The following is an 18443-nucleotide window of genomic DNA, read 5'->3' as shown; positions in this document are numbered from 1 at the left end:
GAAAAATTCTAAGCAACTGACCCAGATTGGGGGAGATTAAGGAGATGTGATAACTAAATGTAACGTGTGATTCTATCAATAGATTAGCATCCGGACCAAGAAAAGAAAGCTACATCATTTGCATTTCTCTGATAATGAGTGCTGTTGAGCATCTTTTCATGTGTTCGTTAGCCATCCGTATGTCCTCTTTGGAGAAATGTCTATTTAGTTCTTTGGCCCATTTTTTGATTGGGTCGCTTATTTTTCTGGAATTGAGCTGCATAAGTTGCTTGTATATTTTTGAGATTAGTTGTTTGTCAGTTGCTTCATTTGCTATTATTTTCTCCCATTCTGAAGGCTGTCTTCTCACCTCACTTATAGTTTCCTTTGTTGTGCAGAAGCTTTTAATTTTAATTAGATCCCATTGGTTTATTTTTGCTTTTATTTCCAGAATTCTGGGGGGTGGATCATAGAGGATCCTGCTGTGATTTATGTCAGAGAGTGTTTTGCCTATGTTCTCCTCTAGGAGTTTTATAGTTTCTGGTCTTACATTTAGATCTTTAATCCATTTTGAGTTCATCGCAGCACTGTTTATAATAGCCAGGACATGGAAACAACCTAGATGTCCATCAGCAGATGAATGGATAAGAAAGCTGTGGTACATATACACAATGGAGTATTACTCAGCCATTAAAAAGAATACATTTGAATCAGTTCTAATGAGACGGATGAAACTGGAGCCGATTATACAGAGTGAAGGAAGCCAGAAAGAAAAACATCAATACAGTATACTGACACATATATATGGAATTTAGAAAGATGGCAATGATGACCCTGTATGCAAGACAGCAAAAGAGACACAGATGTGTAGAGCAGACTTTTGGACTCTGAGGGAGAGGGAGAGGGTGGGATGATTTGGGAGAATGGCATTGAAACATGTATACTATTATGTAAGAAATGAATCGCCAGTCTATGTCCGATGCAGGATACAGGATGCTTGGGGCTGGTGCACGGGGATGACCCAGAGAGATGTTATGGGGAGGGAGGTGGGAGGGGGGTTCATGTTTGGGAACGCATGTACACCCGTGGTGGATTCATGTCAATGTATGGCAAAACCATACAGTATTGTAAAGTAAAATAAAGTAAAAATTAAAATAAAAAAAAAAAAAAAGAAAGCTACAGAAGACATTCATGGTACTACTTGCAAAACTTAAATATGGATGGTTCATTTGACAATAGTATTGTATCAATGTTTCATATTCTAGATTTGATAAACATATGATGGTTAGTAAGTTCTTAGGAAATATAAATGAATGTATTTACAGATATATTCTATAAATACATATGTATTTATATATATGTATAGATACATAGGACTGTGATATCTGCAAATTACTCTCAAACACTTCAGAGGAAATAAGCGTGTGTGGAAGGAGAGGGTTGGAGAGGTTGGAAGGAAGGTGGGGAGGAAGAAAGTGAGAAAGCAGACTCCAGAGTGAGTTGGGGGAAGATATTAACAAGTGGTAATTTGGGGACTAACAAAGGTCTTTGCAGTGATAGCAAAATAAGAAGCCAATAAAAAGATGGGGGATATAAACTAAGCATACCGGATAAGAGAGCAAACAGGTAATTCTGAGTCTGGACAACTGGAAAAAAAATGGGTCAGGACACTGGTATTGGGCTGGTGGAGGCAAGCATGGTCAGATGAGGGTTTGGTTCAGAAACACCACGTTCTGCGGAGTGGGCAGCCAACCCAGCTGGCCACTGCAGACAGAACCCAGAAGGATGAGGGGCTCGAGACAAACAGCAAGGGGGTGCTGCTCCAGGAAAGAACCAGATGAGGACCCGAAGAGAATGGGGGGAAAAAAGGGCAGGAGCGACCACATGTGCACCTTGGAAAGCGTTCGCATCTGGAGGCAGAGGAGGAAGGGAAGCAGGGAAGCCAGGAGCGAGAGCTCCCTGCTGCAATGCGTGCAGGATGCTGGGAGATACACCACGAACATGCTCCAATGTTCCACTGGGGGTCTGAGGGCGACACCGCAGCCCCATGGAGTCCATCTGTTCCCACAGGAAAACGGAAAGTGGAGAACTGTAAGAGCGTGCTAGAGGCCGTACCGGAGGCCAGCACGTGGCAGGCAGTGTGGGAGGCGAGACTTCTGCCCTTGCACCCAGCTGCCAATGCAGAGGCGGGGTGCTACCCAGAACTCCCATCCCGTGTTTGGTCATCTCTGCTCAGGCTGCAGAGTCACAGTCATCAATCTCTTCTCTCTCCACCCAGCCCAGCAAATTCCACTGGGAATCAGAAAGTCCTTCCCATCTGGGCTCCTCATAGGTAGGCACGGGAGAAAGGGACCATTAGGGGACTGGGGATCTACTTCCCTAGGGCCCATCCAGAATGAGACTGGCAATCAGCTTTCAACCACCCACTGGAGTGTGGGCTCCCTGACTCCCTGAGAACAGGAACTTGTAGCTCTTGTTTTCTACAGGATGCCCCAGGCCCAGGACTGGCCCTGAAACACAGTCAGCGTCAAATAAACACTGGCCGAGTGAGTAAAGCGCTGTTGTGAATAACAGGGCACATTACAAGTTTAAATATAAACATAATCAAGCCAATTAAGAGAAAACACACACACAGAGTCACTGAGCACATAGAATAAAATTAATATTTACATAAAGATTCATTCAAACCCTGCCTCCATGCCTGGTTTTACCCATTTTTCCTGATTCTCCAGCCACCAGCCCAGAAAGCAGAGCCTCCGGAGGGAACCACAAGAGCACAGGTGGGTCCCCCAGGCTACAGTTCCCTTCCAGATGGCCCTCACCAAGCCCCCAAGAGGCCTAGGTCTCCAATGCCCTATCTACTCCTTTAGAGATCTCAGAGCCATTTTTGCTGAATGACTAAATTTTTAAAAAGGAAGGAAGGATGGAAGAAGCGATTTATCAGAGATCAATTTATTGTTCACACAGGAGGAATTTTTCTAACTGAATATACAGGAATTTTTAGAAGGTAACAAGTTTTCTTAAATGGTTCACATTTTTATTTTTTAAATTTATTAATTTTAATTGGAGGCCGATCACAATATTGTAGCGGTTTTGCCACGTATTGACATGTCAACATTTCTAAAGGCCAGGGACCCCTAACGCTAGGCGCCATCTCCCAGCCAGGACGCCTGCAGGGTCCACTTGTCTTTCTGTGTCCTCCCTACAGTGCTTCCTGCCCTAGGGCACATGCCTTCCCCAAGGACAGGACCCTCGCCTTTCTATTTTGGAGGCTCTCAGCCCTAGAGGCTCCCTCGGCCCATGCAGGAGCATAAGGAGACAGGAGCCACTGAAAACACTCCAGCAACCCACCATTCACATCTTCAGGACAGCTCTAGAACTCTCCATGATCCCCAGAGTTCCTGCTGTAGGAACACAGCCCCTCTATTGCCCATAGCAACCACCTTAGCACACACTCACCTCCCCCTGGATTTCCTGTTGGATTCCACTGAATGTGCTCTCCCCTGTCTCTCTCTCTCTTGCTCCCCAGGACCCTCTCCCTGCCCTCAACTAATCATTTGCACCCAAGTCCGTATGTCAGGTTTGGCTTTAGGGAACCCACTCTGTGGACCTTTTCTATAGAGATGACACACTATGTTCTAGTAATACTTTCTACTTAATGAAAAACCATTTGCATTAGCCCATTTAACTCCCAGTAACCTGGTGAAGTAGAAATACTGAGAAAAGTACTAGCCCTCTTTTATAGATGAAGAAACACAGGGGAAAAGAAAATTAGCAGGTTGTAAGAACTTCAGCATCCTGGGAAGCAGAGTCAGACCATGCCCAATGTCAGCAAGGTTCAGTCCAGGGCTGTGTTCATTCCCAGGACACTCAGACAGGCGGTACCCATTTTACAGGCCCCCAATTTAGGGAGTCATACAGCTTCAGGAAACAATAATGATAAAAATAATAATTTTATTCTTTCCAAATGATGATTAATGCACATCCCCTACCCATCCAAACACCCCAAAAGAAAATCCAAAAGATTTTCTAAGTCACTTGTCTTAAAAAGAAATAAACATGAGATCTGAGGGACTTGGATAGATGTTCATATAAATCAAATAGCAAGATCAGAGATTCCCCTCAAAGCTTATAAGAATTAAGCCTGGAAAACAACAACAAATGCAGAAATGATTATGACTGAACCCTCACACTGCACAAGGTAACCTACGGGCTCTTCCAGGAGACATTGATCTAAGAAGCAGCTGGTGATCTCAGAAGTATCCCCAATCCCTCTGAGCACCAGCAGCCAGGGAAGCGGGTGTATGTGTGTGCAGGTGAGTCTGACCTTCGGGTCTTCCAGGGAGATCCTTGCTCAGCCAACTGCTGACACCTGTACCAGATCCCTCCAGATAAGGGGGCGGGCACACATCAGATGTGCCACAGGGCACCAAGAAACAGTGCCAGGAACATGACAGCTGCCTTCTACGGTCTAAGAGAACAAACTCAAAACCTGTCCTATGGAGTCTGAGGTTAAACCACTGAGCACTTTAGTCAGACAACAAGGAGACAGTGTCTGTACCTGCGGTCCATGAAAGAAGCAGGGAGTGATCTCAGTACGCTGATTTACTGTGGCACTAATGCAGTATTTTTCTTAGGCTATCGCCACAGATGGCCTCTGCGTTCCTTTACTGAAGGCACTTTATAGAGCCCAAGGTGGAAAACGTCTGGACACAGCTGCCCTCTGGCCACTGTGTCTGAAACCTTGGCTCCCTAAAAGAATAGCACTTGGCAAAGGCATGCCCTTGAGAAGGGGCAGGACTCTTAGCAGAAAGAGGGGTAGGGATGACTTCCCCACCCTGGTCGGGGGGTGGTTGGTTCTCTGAGCCACGGGAAGGCACCTGTGCTTGCAGTTCCCCAGGGTGGGGCATAGGCAGGACCACTGAGCGGGGCCTCAGACGCCACAGCCTCCCTGGGGGGTCCTGGTCATCAAGGATGGCCAATACCTAGAGAACTGTCATACTTGAAACAGTAAATGAGTGTTCTGAGAGTCCAGAGAATATTAGGCACAGATACTAGCCTAAAGGGTGAAGGGCCAGTGTGTTCTGCCACAGCAAGATGAAAGGTGTGGCCAGGACCCTGGTGTGACTCAGGACAGGGAAGTACCAGGAAGATTCCTCTGTGCAGAGCTGTGGATACCAGAGGAATGTTGCTGAGCCTCAGTGCAAACCCCTCAGCCTGTGCCACACACACCAATAAGCATCACTCTTATGGTGTAGATTTCCTAAGGAAAAACACTAAAGTAGAAATCATGTTTGTACTTTGAAAAGGTCCTGGGGCATCAGACAAGAAGACATGTGACATTACTCGCTGAAGATTCTTCCATACCCCAAAGCATAGCACACCCTCATCGAAGAAGGGGTAGTGGAAGCTGAGAGAGGAGGGGATACATCAGCCTAAATTGAGCTCACAGTGTGAGATTACAATCCATATAGGAGAATGTGGCCCAGTGTAAAAGAGAGTGAGCAAATACAATAAACAGGAAGACCAGGACTCCAAGAAATTCAGAAGGTGGAATGATTCAAAAAAAGACAAAATAATTATGCTTAAAATAAAAACACAAAGTGATAAAGAAAAGGAAAAGTCATACTGAAAGAACCAGACACTATGAAACTGACAGATAGAATTGGAAAATAATGAAATATAATTTCTTGATGTATGGATTATAATTGCTAAAATTAAAACCTCAGTAGGTGGACTAAATGGAGATTAGACCCAGCTTAAGAGCAAACTGGTGAACTGAGAGACAAATGAGAATTACCCAGAATATAGAATATAGAGATAAAAAGACCAAATACATAAAAAGAAATTACAAAACACAGAAGAAAGACTAGGGAGATCCACATCAGGTAACGGTTCTAGAAGAAGAATAAACAGATAACAGGGAAGAAGCATTCTTCAGTGACATGGAGGCTGGGCAGTTTATGATGATTTTTGTGATTAAATGGGAGGGGACAAAAAATATATAATTAACAGACAAAAATAACAAGGACAATGGAAGCTAAAACATTTGAAGGTTCATGTATTATGAATGAAAGATACCTGACACTTTTAGACTTCCTTAGGACAATTTCTTTTTTAATTTTAGGGTAACAGCAACTAAAAAATTTCCACACCAGTGGAAGGAAAAAGAATAAAGAAAAGCTGGTGGAACCAACAGAAGGAAAGAAAACAACAACAAAAAGAAACAGAAGCAAAGAAAAAGCACGGCATTATAAACGGAAAACCAAAGATGGCAGGAATAAATGTAATTATATCAGTAACACCATAAAAGTCCTAACCCTGTCAATGAAAATAAAGATGTTCCTAAACTGGACATTTTTTTAAACTCATTTTTAAAAATTTTTTAAAAATCATATTACTTTTAGGAAACCATATAAAACATCATTATAGAAAAGGACTGAAAATAAAACTAAAGAAAAAGAAGAATCATGTAAACATTAAACAAAATAAAAATTAACTGGCAATATTAATACTAGATGAAAACAGCGAGAAGGCCAAAAGCTTTACCAGAGATAATAAAGGCCTATTACATGATAATAGAAATAATTCACCAGGAATATGGCCATATGATAAACAATACTACCTCATAACTGATTAAGAAAAAATTGATAGAATTAAAAGGTTAAATAGGCCAAACCACAACTTGTGAGATTTTTAATATACCTCTAATCAAAATAAGTCAAACAAAACAAAACAATGAATATGAATGATTTTGTCATCATAATACTTTAAACTAATGAATATATAATGATGTTCACAATTAAAGAATACATATTTTTTAAATTTACATATAAAACATTTATTTAAAAAAATACCTATGTTTTAAACCACAATGCAAATCTCAACCATTAGCAAAGAATCAATATCATATGGAATACAGCCCAACAAGCTTCTAAGAGGCCTATACCTCCTACAGAGGGCAACTGTAAACTTAAAAAATACAAAACCCCACTGACTAAATTACTGGAAAGTAAGCTAATGCAGGAAGCTTTTTGTAGGAAGTCTTGCTTGGAAGAACAGAAGAGCACAGGGGACTGAACGCAGGCCTAGTTAGTGTGATATATACTCCAAGTAAGTGCCATACTCCAGGTCAGAGTTATACTCTGGGTCACTGCTATACTCCAGGTCAGCGCTGTACTCCAGGTCAGAGTTATACTCCAGGTCAGTGCTGTACTCCAGGTCAGAGTTATACTCCAGGTCAGCGCTATACTCCAGGTCAGTGCTTTACTCCAGGTCAGAGTTATACTCCAGGTCAGAGTTATACTTCAGGTCAGAGTTATACTCCAGGTCAGTGCTATACTCCAGGTCAGAGTTATACTCTGGGTCACTGCTATACTCCAGGTCAGCGCTGTACTCCAGGTCAGAGTTACACTCCAGGTCAGACTTATACCCCAGGTCAGTGCTGTACTTCAGGTCAGAGTTACACTCCAGGTCAGAGTTATACTCCAGGTCAGAGTTATACCCCAGGTCAGAGCTATACTCCAGGTCAGTGCTATACTCCAGGTCAGAGTTATACCCCAGGTCAGTGCTGTACTCCAGGTCAGAGTTACACTCCAGGTCAGAGTTATACTCCAGGTCAGTGCTATACTCCAGGTCAGCACTATACTCCAGGTCAGAGTTATACCCCAGGTCAGTGCTATACTCCAGGTCAGAGTTATACTCTGGGTCACTGCTATAATCCAGGTCAGAGTTATACCCCAGGTCAGAGTTATACTCCAGGTCAGCACTATACCCCAGGTCAGAGTTATACCCCAGGTCAGAGTTATACCCCAGGTCAGAGTTATACTCCAGGTCAGAGTTATACTCCAGGTCAGAGTTATACCCCAGGTCAGAGTTATACTCCAGGTCAGCACTATACTCCAGGTCAGAGTTATACCCCAGGTCAGAGTTATACCCCAGGTCAGAGTTATACTCCAGGTCAGAGTTATACTCCAGGTCAGAGTTATACCCCAGGTCAGTGCTGTACTTCAGGTCAGAGTTATACTCCAGGTCAGCACTATACTCCAGGTCAGCACTATACTCCAGGTCAGAGTTATACCCCAGGTCAGAGCTATACTCCAGGTCAGTGCTATACTCCAGGTCAGTGCTGTACTCCAGGTCAGTGCTGTACTCCAGGTCAGTGCTGTACTCCAGGTCAGTGCTGTACTCCAGGTCAGTGCTGTACTCCAGGTCAGTGCTATACTCCAGGTCAGTGCTGTACTCCAGGTGAGTGCTGTACTCCAGGTCAGTGCTGTACTCCAGGTCAGAGTTATACTCCAGGTCAGTGCTGTACTCCAGGTCAGTGCTGTACTCCAGGTCAGTGCTGTACTCCAGGTCAGTGCTATACTCCAGGTCAGCGTTTTACTCCAGGTCAGAGTTATACCCCAGGTCAGAGTTATACTCCAGGTCAGCACTATATTCCAGGTCAGAGTTATACCCCAGGTCAGTGCTGTACTCCAGGTCAGTGCTATCCTCCAGGTGAGTTATACTCCAGGTCAGCGCTATACTCCAGGTCAGAGTTATTCCCCAGGTCAGTGCTATACTCCAGGTCAGCGCTATACTCCAGGTCAGAGTTATTCCCCAGGTCAGTGCTATACTACAGGTCAGGGTTATACCTTGGGTCACTGCTATACTCCAGGTCAGAGCTATACTCCAGGTCAGAGTTTTACTTGGGTCACTGCTATACTCCAGGTCAGCGCTATACTCCAACAGAATTCCCACAACTCTCAGGCCTAAAGAATCAGACGGCAGAGTCCAGAGCAAAAAGATGACTAGAAACTAAGTGGGGCTTATCAGAAAGGAAAGCTCCCAAAAGAGGGAGCCCTAAATTCTGTATATCAGTTATATCAAAATCTCTAAACAATCCCTACATGGAAGAGGCTTTAGCTGAGGACAAAAGAACAGAACTGAGATTAGAGATGCTGCCCTAGAGATAAATTTTGCAGTTTGAGTCCAAGAGTATTAAATTGGCAGCTAAAACACTCCAGAAGAATATAATCAACATCAAAACATTACATTTACACCCAGAACACATTCCAAAATTACTTGATACAAGAATAACCAGGAAGATGCGATCCATTTTCAACAGAAAAGACAATAAATGGAGAAAAAAATCCCAAGAGAATCCAGCTGTTAGAAGAGTAGACAAAAATTTTAACGCAACTATTATCACCATGCCTACAGACTTAAAGGAAACAATGCTCTTGATGAATGAAAATATAGGAAATCTCAGTAGAGATCCTAAAATTACAAAAAAGAGAACCAAATGGAAAACTTGACATGGGCCACATTCTTTAACTGCTAAACAGAGAACTATAAATTCATTTTTGAATGGTGGTAGAAACATATGATAAAAATTTATAAATAATATAAAGCTGTAATGATAATAGATAATAGAGAATACTTAGTGCCATAAATCAGAGAAGGCAATGGCACCCCACTCCAGTACTCTTGCCTGGAAAATCCTATGGATGGCGGAGCCTGGTAGGCTGCAGTCCATGGGGTCGTGAAGAGTCGGACACGAATGAGCGACTTCCCTTTCACTTTTCACTTTCACGCATTGGAGAAGGAAATGGCGACACACTCCAGTGTTCTTGCCTGGAGAATCTCAGGGACGAGGGAGCCTGGGGGCTGCCGTCCATGGGGTCGCACAGAGTCGGACATGACTGAAGCAACTTAGCAGCAGCAGTGCCATAAATCATTGTAAGTGCATTATAATTTATTTAACATCTTAATAATTTTATAAAGTATATGCAACTGTTATCATTTTTACAAATAAAGAAATTTAGGTACAAAAAGATTAAATAAACTACTCAAAGTCATTCAAGCCAGTAAGTGGCTTAAGGCAGGAATTCAAACCCAGTAGACCTATCTGTAAATTCTTAAGTATCTACACTGCACTGCCCCTCTAGAGGAAATTATGAATCTTGGAGAATGCCTAGGACTGGATACTGGAAATATTACATATCAAAATGTGTACACAGTCAGAGGCAGGCTGCTGCTGCTGCTGCTCAGTCGTGTCCCACTCTCTGTGACCCCGTGGAGCGTAACCCCAGGCCCCTCTGTCCACGGGACTCTCCAGGCAAGAACACTGGAGGGGGTTGCCATGCCCTCCTCCAGGTTTAAGGTACGCTTATGGGGAAACGTATAGTCTTAAATATACACAGTAAAAATTAAGACAGATAAAGTTTAATGAGTTAAGCGTTTTACTCAAAAAGTTGGGAAAAAGGCAACAGGATTAAATCCAGAGAATGTAAAACAAATAAAAAAGACAGAAATTAAAGAAAATGGAAATAAAAAAAGTAGTAAGAAAAATATAAAACCAAAGCTAGTGCTTTGAAAAGATTAATGAAACAGACAAATTTCTACAATTAAAATAAATAAACTAGATTTGCATTAACATGGATAAACCTAAAAGATATTATAATAAAAGCAAACTGCACAGTATGAAGCCATTTGTGCAAATTTTAAAACATGCAAAACAACACAACATCTAGTTTATGACTATATATCACAAATACTGTAATAGTTCAAGAAACATGGACAAGGAAGGATTCACACCAACCTCAGGACGGTGGTTTCTTCTAGGCAGTAAGCTATGGGGATAACAGAGGTGTGGTGGAAGGATACTAAGTCATACCCATAAATATGAATTTCTCTTAAAAAAAAAAAAAAATTCTGAAGCAGATGTGACCAGAACTTAACATTGGTTAAGTCTGAACGCTGAGCATATGGGCTTTCAGTTTTTGTTTTGTGTTTTTTCCCACCTATTTTTATAACTAAAAAAGTATTTCAGTTTTTACAAAGTATTTTACAACTAAAATTAACTTATACCTGCTACTCTCACTTACTTCTAGCTCCTCTATGAGCTTCCTGGAAGAGTTCACATTCACCACAGTTAGGTTCTATATCTAGTGGGTCAATGAACACTTGATGACTGAATAAACAAAAACAAGAGCATATGACCTCTAGGGGTGACTTTCAGTCTATAAACACTAAGATTCTCTCATTGCATTACAGATTTTCTCAAGAGGCAAGAATGAGAGATTCGAGAATAATAATGAGAACTTTAAGCTTTCAGCTCAGTGCTCCACAGAGTTTCTCTTTCTTTCCCACTTAATACAGAACAAGGGCACTGAAGCGGTCCCCTGATATTAAAGAATGGGGGTAGGAGTCATAATTATAACCACAGCAGCTGCAGCTAATATTTGTTAGTTGCTAAGTGACAAGTATTCATTATCTCATTTAAAGTACACAAAACCCCCAAGAGGTAGATATTAGTGTGCTTCATTAGTGGCCCAGTCCTTTCAAAACTTGCCTGAGACTACACAGCTCCTTTCCTACTTATTTATCAAGAAAAAAACCATGACTAGATGATGAACAAGCCAACTATGATATCTATTCTTATAGGAAGGGTCCCTCTATTCAACCCATTCCCAATTTCCTCCAAGTTTGTTGTTCTGTCTCTTAGGCATTTGTAAGTGTTCTTATGAACATCCCCCCAACCAACGTGGCTGAAAGTGGTACCATCACCTTCTCACCTCTGTGTTCTTCAGCAATAACCCTGAGAAGCAGACAAGGCTGGCATCATATCAGCGTCACAGATGAGAAAGCAGAGGCTGCTGTGGGCTGAGCTGTGTACTTGAACCCTCAGCACCTTTGAATGTGACCGTGTTTGAAGACAGGGTGTTTAAAGAGGTGATCACGAGGAAATGGGGTCATGAGGTCGGGCTCCGACATTGCTGACATTAGAGATCAGGATACAGACATGCACAGACCAAGAGCTCACGAGAGGACAAAGGGGGAAGACAGCCGCCTGCAAGCTAATGAGAGGGGCCGCAGAGCAAACCTACCCTGCTGACTCTGTGACCGCGGGGTTCTAGATCCAGAACTGTGAGGAAACAAATGTCTGCCGTTCACGCTGCTGGGTCCACGGCAGCGTGTCCCAGCAGCCCCAGCACACTAACAGAGCTCGGAGGTGCTGAGGGACCCTTCTGGGGTCACACGCGAGGGAGGCAAGAGGTGGGCCTCTAGCCTCCCTCTTCTTTCTCCTTCTCGGGAATAATGATTCTAAAGTATCAGGGTCTCTTTTCAGACCGAATATTTTATATATGAGTGCATACTTAAAATACTAACATGAAAAAACGCAAGGTACAAATTTAATTCCATTTCTTTTGGCTTCTTCTTCCACTGAAGATGCAGAAAAACATGGAAGACCATCACCACCAAACGACAGAACCATATTTTGCTTCACACACTGGAGACCTGAGGTCTCCAACAATTTTAGAGGTGACAAATGTCGGAGGGACTGAGCCCTTCCCACTGAGCAAAGACCCGCAGCCAAGTACCCCTGGGGCACAGGTGGGGTGAGGAGTTAACAGGCATCTGACATGGACTCGGTCAAGTCAGAGGAACCAGCCAAAGTCTCATCCACCACATGGGCTAGGACGAGGGACTCAGTCTGGATTAGAGGTGTCCTGAATCTATCCCACCAGACTTGTGCCTGACTTACAGGTAGTCAGGAGAGGATGGAAAGCAGAGTGACATCTCATCTCCGCTGTCAGGTGGGGACTCAGTGACACTCTTACACTCCTGCCGCAAGGCATGTGAAACCAGCGGAGAACCAGGAGGAATTCAAGCCACGATCCAAGTCAACCCACCCAAACTCCTGATTAAACAGAAGGGTTCAGCTCCTCATCCCGGGGACCTCTTTATCACCAGAAGAGAAGCCAGCTAGGACAAAGCTGCCAGATATAGAACCGCCATGGCCAAGGCTGACCTGAGGTCCAGCCTCCTAACTCTGCTCCTCAGCTCCAGGGGCCCAGGGCAGTGACGTCATTTAGTGTTTAAGCCAGTTTGATTTCTGTCATTTCCAACCAAATGAATCTAAAGTGACACAAAGCACAACTTCCAACCAATATTTTTTACAGAGTATGTACAGGTATTATTACACATGCAAATTCTTGCATAAACTGGCAATACACAATTGCTGAGTCATTATGATATCCTCTAAACACTCACTAAAATTAACTTTAGAATGCTATAAATGAACGAAACAATACTATAAAATAACTGTACTATTTTTAAAGCAATCATAACAAAACAAGCTATAAAGTAGCCATCAATGACTTCATGGAATGGCATTGATGTGTTTGTGTTCTAAAGAGCCCACCACCATGCAAAACACTGCAGGATTCGTATTTTGACAGTGCCTCCTAGAAAACTAGTTTTATTATCTCACAATCTCCTTCAACCATCCACATGTTTACATCTACCATAGTGAATGAGAAGAGATTCAAATTATTACTTAAAAACCATGAAAGTGCTAGTGGGAAGATTCTAAACTGAATCTGAATGGAGAAATTAAAATAAGCATAGCAGGCAGACAAAAAGTTTTGAAGTCAAAATAAGCACTCAAAAAATCAAGCATCTTTTCAAAATATCCAAAGTACCATTTTAGCGTTTGAGAATAGCCAAAAATATTTTCAAATACTCATGCTCACCAAAAAAAAAGAAAGAAAGGAAAAGGAAAAAAGGCTCACAGCCTCCATATTTTCATGCCAAGTTCCAAGCTGGAGTGATATTTTATGAATTAATTTATAAGGTCCTAAAAGAAGCTATAAAGGAAATAGGATCTGCCTGTCCCCTCTCTGGAAGCCCTGAATCTTTTAGCCTCTAGCCTCTGAGCTAGAAAAGCAGCCTCTGTGATACAAAACAGAAGGCAGTGATTCCTCCCAGGTGCCCTTTCCTGTGTCAGCCTCTCTGCCCCTAGACAGCATGATGGCTTACCCGGACTCCATCAGCAGAGGAATTGAGTGCTTCACGGAGGAGAAAGAGTTATCAGACTGCTCTTCACCTGCCTGAGCCAGCTGCCCACCCCCAGGCCATGTCCAAGGTTGGGATAACACAAGATCAGTGACAAGGCACGATGACCCTGGTGACTGCCGCGGTCAGCCATAAAGAACATGCTCCCATGGGAAATCATGAACTAATCTCATTAATCTTTCCAGGAAACTTCAAGAATGTATTCTGCTGGCATCCTGGTAAATTAATTTCTCCAGTTTCTAAACCCCCAATGTTTAAAAGGTAGTCCAAACTAGATAGGGCCTAATTAACTGCTTATTAGCTAAGCCTCTTAGAAGGCCTGTTGTCTTTCTTCACACAGCAACAAAGCTCACTGAGTATTTCACACAAAGCAAGAAGGACCAGAAGCAAAATCTATACTTTTCTCTTAAGTCTGTGTTCCTACCCAAGACAGAGCCTGAGTTGGCATCACCTTAAACAAACACGTGCTCCTGCATGGCAGAGCATGGTGATGAGAGATCTGGGGGCTGGGAAGAGGATTATTTTTTAGGCAAGTTCAGAAATTTCTCTCTGCAGCCATGCATGACCACTCTTGTTTCAACTTAATTTCCATCACATCCTCCTTACCCTGACTTTGCACATTTTAATTCCTTCACTAAAGGCAAAACAGTCTCTCAAGAGTGCCTCCAAACTAACCTCAGGGACAAAAAAGCAAAGACCAGCACAACTGACCAATCTGTCAGCAATCCTTGGTATCACGGCCCCAGAGAGGATGGCAGCTGGTGATCAGACAAATATTCCACAATACCATCCACAGGCACCCCGAGGTGCTGGTCACTGACTAGCAGCTGACGAGCACCAGCTTGAGTAGAGGAAACGTAGGAATAAAACTTATTTGCTCTTGGGTTTTACTCTGTGGCCCTGCTTGGTGGTCCTCACCCGAGAAAACCCCGCTTCCGATGGTCCACAGGTGCTATTACTCACGTTTAAAACGTCTGAGGGCAGCAGTTCTCAGCACCAGCCGGACATTAGAACTACCTGGGGAGGTTTCAAATCGCCAGATGTCCCGGCTACATCCCAGACCAATAAAAGTGGCTCTCTAGGGGCAGGACCGGGGTGTGACTAGTTGTTAAGGCGCCCCAGGTGATACCAATGGACAACCAGTACTGAGAACCTCTGCCTCCGAAACAATATCTTCAGAGCAAATGCAGAAAACACAGATTTAGAATGATCGCTAGCCATTCACTTTGAGAGGAGATAAAGAAAAAAATGATCTACCCAAGACTGACCCAAAAGGGAGGAAGCACCACCTGCGAACTCTTCATCAAGGGACACCGACAGGCAGATGGCCAGTGATCCTGCACTGTGAGAGGTCCTTAAACTCCGACAGGTAATCCACAGGGTGCCCAAACAGAGCCACAGAGTACAAGAACCCTGGGTTCTCAGCCCAAACTGCTCATCAGAACCACCTTTAAAAACACACCCAAGTCACGCCAGACCAATTAGATCAGGATCTGGGGGACTGGCTAGTGTACACTTTTTAAAGCAATGGCTCTCACACCTAACTTGACCAGATTTACCTGGACCCACCACCATGGTTTCTGACTCGGGCTGGGCTGGGGAGGGGCATATGAGAACACGCAGTTCTAACAGACTCCCTGGTGGTGCTGGCGCTACTGGCCCAGGGGTCACACATTGAGAACCACTGTTTCCTAAGTTCCCCACTTGACTCTGATCAGTGCAGCCAAGATGGAGGGCCTCTGTATAAGCAGAGCACACTCTGGCCAAGCTGTCCAGGGATGGAATTACTGTAGCTCTGCCACCAACATTGGGCTTGACAACGATAAGCCATTGAGGTTTTTCAAGCTTCAACTTGCTCCTGGTCTATAAAATTGAGATGTAACAAAGAGAGATCCTTGGTTCTTTCTACAAATGCCTTTTTCAAAGGGCTGCTACGCATGAAACACTGGTATAAACACACATGGAAAGGAAAAGAAAGTGGCCTTATAGGTAATTTTAAAAATAGCTTTCAAAACACAGGAAAGCTAAGTTCTTGTTCACAGGATTTCAGTATATTCGGAGAAACATCAACGGGGATGGTCTAGGGATGCGCGACAGTGTATAGGCACGTGCTGTGAGCCATTCACGCTGTTTCCCAGACTCACCTGTGAGGACCTTGCAGCGCTGCCCAGGTATCTGGGCCTCGGGAGAGGGGCTGGGTGTCAAGGACCATTTGCGCCTGACCAGATGCTCTTGTCCCTGGGAACTGTTGATGGGCTGGATGAGCACCTGCTCCTGCTCAAGCTGGATGAGGCCAACCTGCCCAGAAAGAGAAAAACAGACGTTAGTCATCCTCATTCAGGCCCGTCCAGGACCCTAGCGGCAGAAGCTAGGAAGGCCACCCAGCTGAGGCCTGTTCCCGTGCTGGGGCTGCTGCTTTGCAGGTTCCGCTGATTCATGGAGCCCCAGAATGAGCTCGTGTGTGACCTGAAGCATGCCACCCACCAGTCGTGCTGGGGATCAAGCGATGGAAGGCATGGGCTGGGGCACAACAGCACCAGTTCTCTGTGTTCACTTTCAAAGGTATATTATTGTGTTTTGGGGAAAAAAAAAAAAAAACTTTTTAAACTATTTTTAAGTCATCTCCCTGGATCATTCATTGGATCGTCGAGAAAGCAAGAGAGTTCCAAAGAAACATCTATTTCTGCTTTATTGACTATGCCAAAGCCTTTGACTGTGTGGATTATAAACTGTGGAAAATTCTGAAAGAGATGGAATACTAGACCATCTGACCTGCCTCTGGAGAAACCTGTATGCAGGTCAGGAAGCAACAGTTAGAACTGGACATGGAACAACAAACTGGTTCCAAATAGGAAAAGGAGTACGTCACGGCTGTATATTGTCACCCTGCTTACTTAACTTATATGCAGAGTACATCATAGAAATGCTGGGCTGGAAGAAGCACAAGCTGGAATCAAGATTGCCGGGAGAAATATCAATAACCTCAGATATGCAGATGACACCACCCTTATGGCAGAAAGTGAAGAGGAACTAAAGAGCCTCTTGATGAAAGTAAAAGAGGAGAGTGAAAAAGTTGGCTTGAAGCTCAAAGTTCAGAAAACTAAGATCATGGCATCCGGTCCCATCACTTCAGGGCAAATAGATGGGGAAAGAGTGGCGGACTTTATTTTTGGGGGCTCCAAAATCACTTCAGATGGTGATTGCAGCCATGAAATTAAAAGACTCCTTGGAAGGAAAATTATGACCAGCCTAGACAGCATATTAAAAAGCAGAGACATTACTTTGCCAACAAAGGTCCATCTAGTCAAAGCTATGGTTTTTCCTGTGGTCATGTATGGATGTGACAGTTGGACTATAAAGAAAGCCGAGTGCCAAAGAATTGATGCTTTTGAACTGTGGTGTTGGAGAAGACTCTTGAGAGTCCCTTGGTCTGAAAGGAGATCCAACCAGTCCATCCTAAAGGAGATTAGCCCTGGGTGTTCATTGGAAGGACTGATGTTGAAGCTGAAACTCCAATACTTTGGCCACCTGATGTGAAGAATTGACTCATTTGAAAAAACTGTGATGCTGGGAAAGATTGAGGGCAGGAGGAGAAGGGGACGACAGAGGATGAGATGGCTGCATGGCATCACCGACTCGATGCACATGGGTTTGGGTGAACTCCGGGAGTTGGTGATGGACAGGGAGGCCTGGCGTGCTGTGGTCATGGGGTCACAAACAGTCGGACATGACTGAGCGACTGAACTGGTCATCCCCCAAAAGTCAACCTGAGCAGGTACCTCCAAAAGTGTTGGGAATTAATGACAATTATATCCTTAATAGGGAAAAAAAGTGTACATATATGTATATACATATATATACACATATATACATATATACACATATATATACATATATACACGTATATATATAAAAGTTCCCCAGCTTATACCAGATCAATTGTGCTGGTATTTGCATTTTGTCCCTAAGGTTAGTTTGGAGGCACTCTTGAGAGACTGTTTTGTCTTTAGTGAAGGAAATAAAATGTGCAAAGCCAGGGTAGGGAGGATGTGATGGAAATTAAGTTGAAACAAGAGTGGTCATGCAAGGCTGCAGAGAGAAACTGGGGAACGTTTTCCTCTACACACATATATATAAGTTATATGTATATATATGTTATATGTGTATATATATATATATATATATATATCCCTAGGGATCACTATTTAGAATCTCAGACTATTTAGAATTTTATACAGAAACTTATCCCTGGGGATTACTAGAATTAAATAGAGAGGATGGAGTCACACCTTAGTGTTAATAGTTTGGTGATAGGAGATTTGTAGATTTTCTTCAGTGTTTCAAGAGAACTTGGTGGAGTAATGAATTAGATTTGGGATCTAATTTAAAGTACATCAGTGATTTAGACCTGTAATTTTAAAATCTTATCAGGTTCGTAAGCAGTATCAGAATGTATAAGAGAACTGAAGACTTCTTTACAAGACTAGTAACTCATTATTTACAAGAACCATTTAAGTTCTTGCAAAGGATTTATTCTTTAATCAGACTACAAAAGAACTTGAAAATGAAACTGAATATGCTAAATTTCGAAACATGGTTTTAAAGGTTTAAATGTTGTT

At 43.2% G+C, this 18443-nt stretch overlaps 1 protein-coding gene across 1 annotated transcript in view; it reads right to left on the bottom strand.

Moving 5' to 3' along the window:
• The window catches only part of ADAMTS17 (ADAM metallopeptidase with thrombospondin type 1 motif 17), a 393371-nt gene that overhangs the window by 364485 nt on the left and 10443 nt on the right, over positions 1 to 18443 (bottom strand). Inside the window, exon 3 of the mRNA XM_052659846.1 lies at positions 15969 to 16122. Coding sequence (XP_052515806.1) covers positions 15969 to 16122 — 154 coding nt within the window. The remainder of the gene's footprint in view (positions 1 to 15968; positions 16123 to 18443) is intronic.

The sequence above is a fragment of the Budorcas taxicolor genome, chromosome 21, assembly GCF_023091745.1.
Source record: "Budorcas taxicolor isolate Tak-1 chromosome 21, Takin1.1, whole genome shotgun sequence".
NCBI classification, from domain to species: Eukaryota; Metazoa; Chordata; class Mammalia; order Artiodactyla; family Bovidae; genus Budorcas; species Budorcas taxicolor.
The sequence above is the reverse complement of the archived record's forward strand: the minus strand, read 5'-3'. Positions and strand labels throughout refer to the sequence as shown.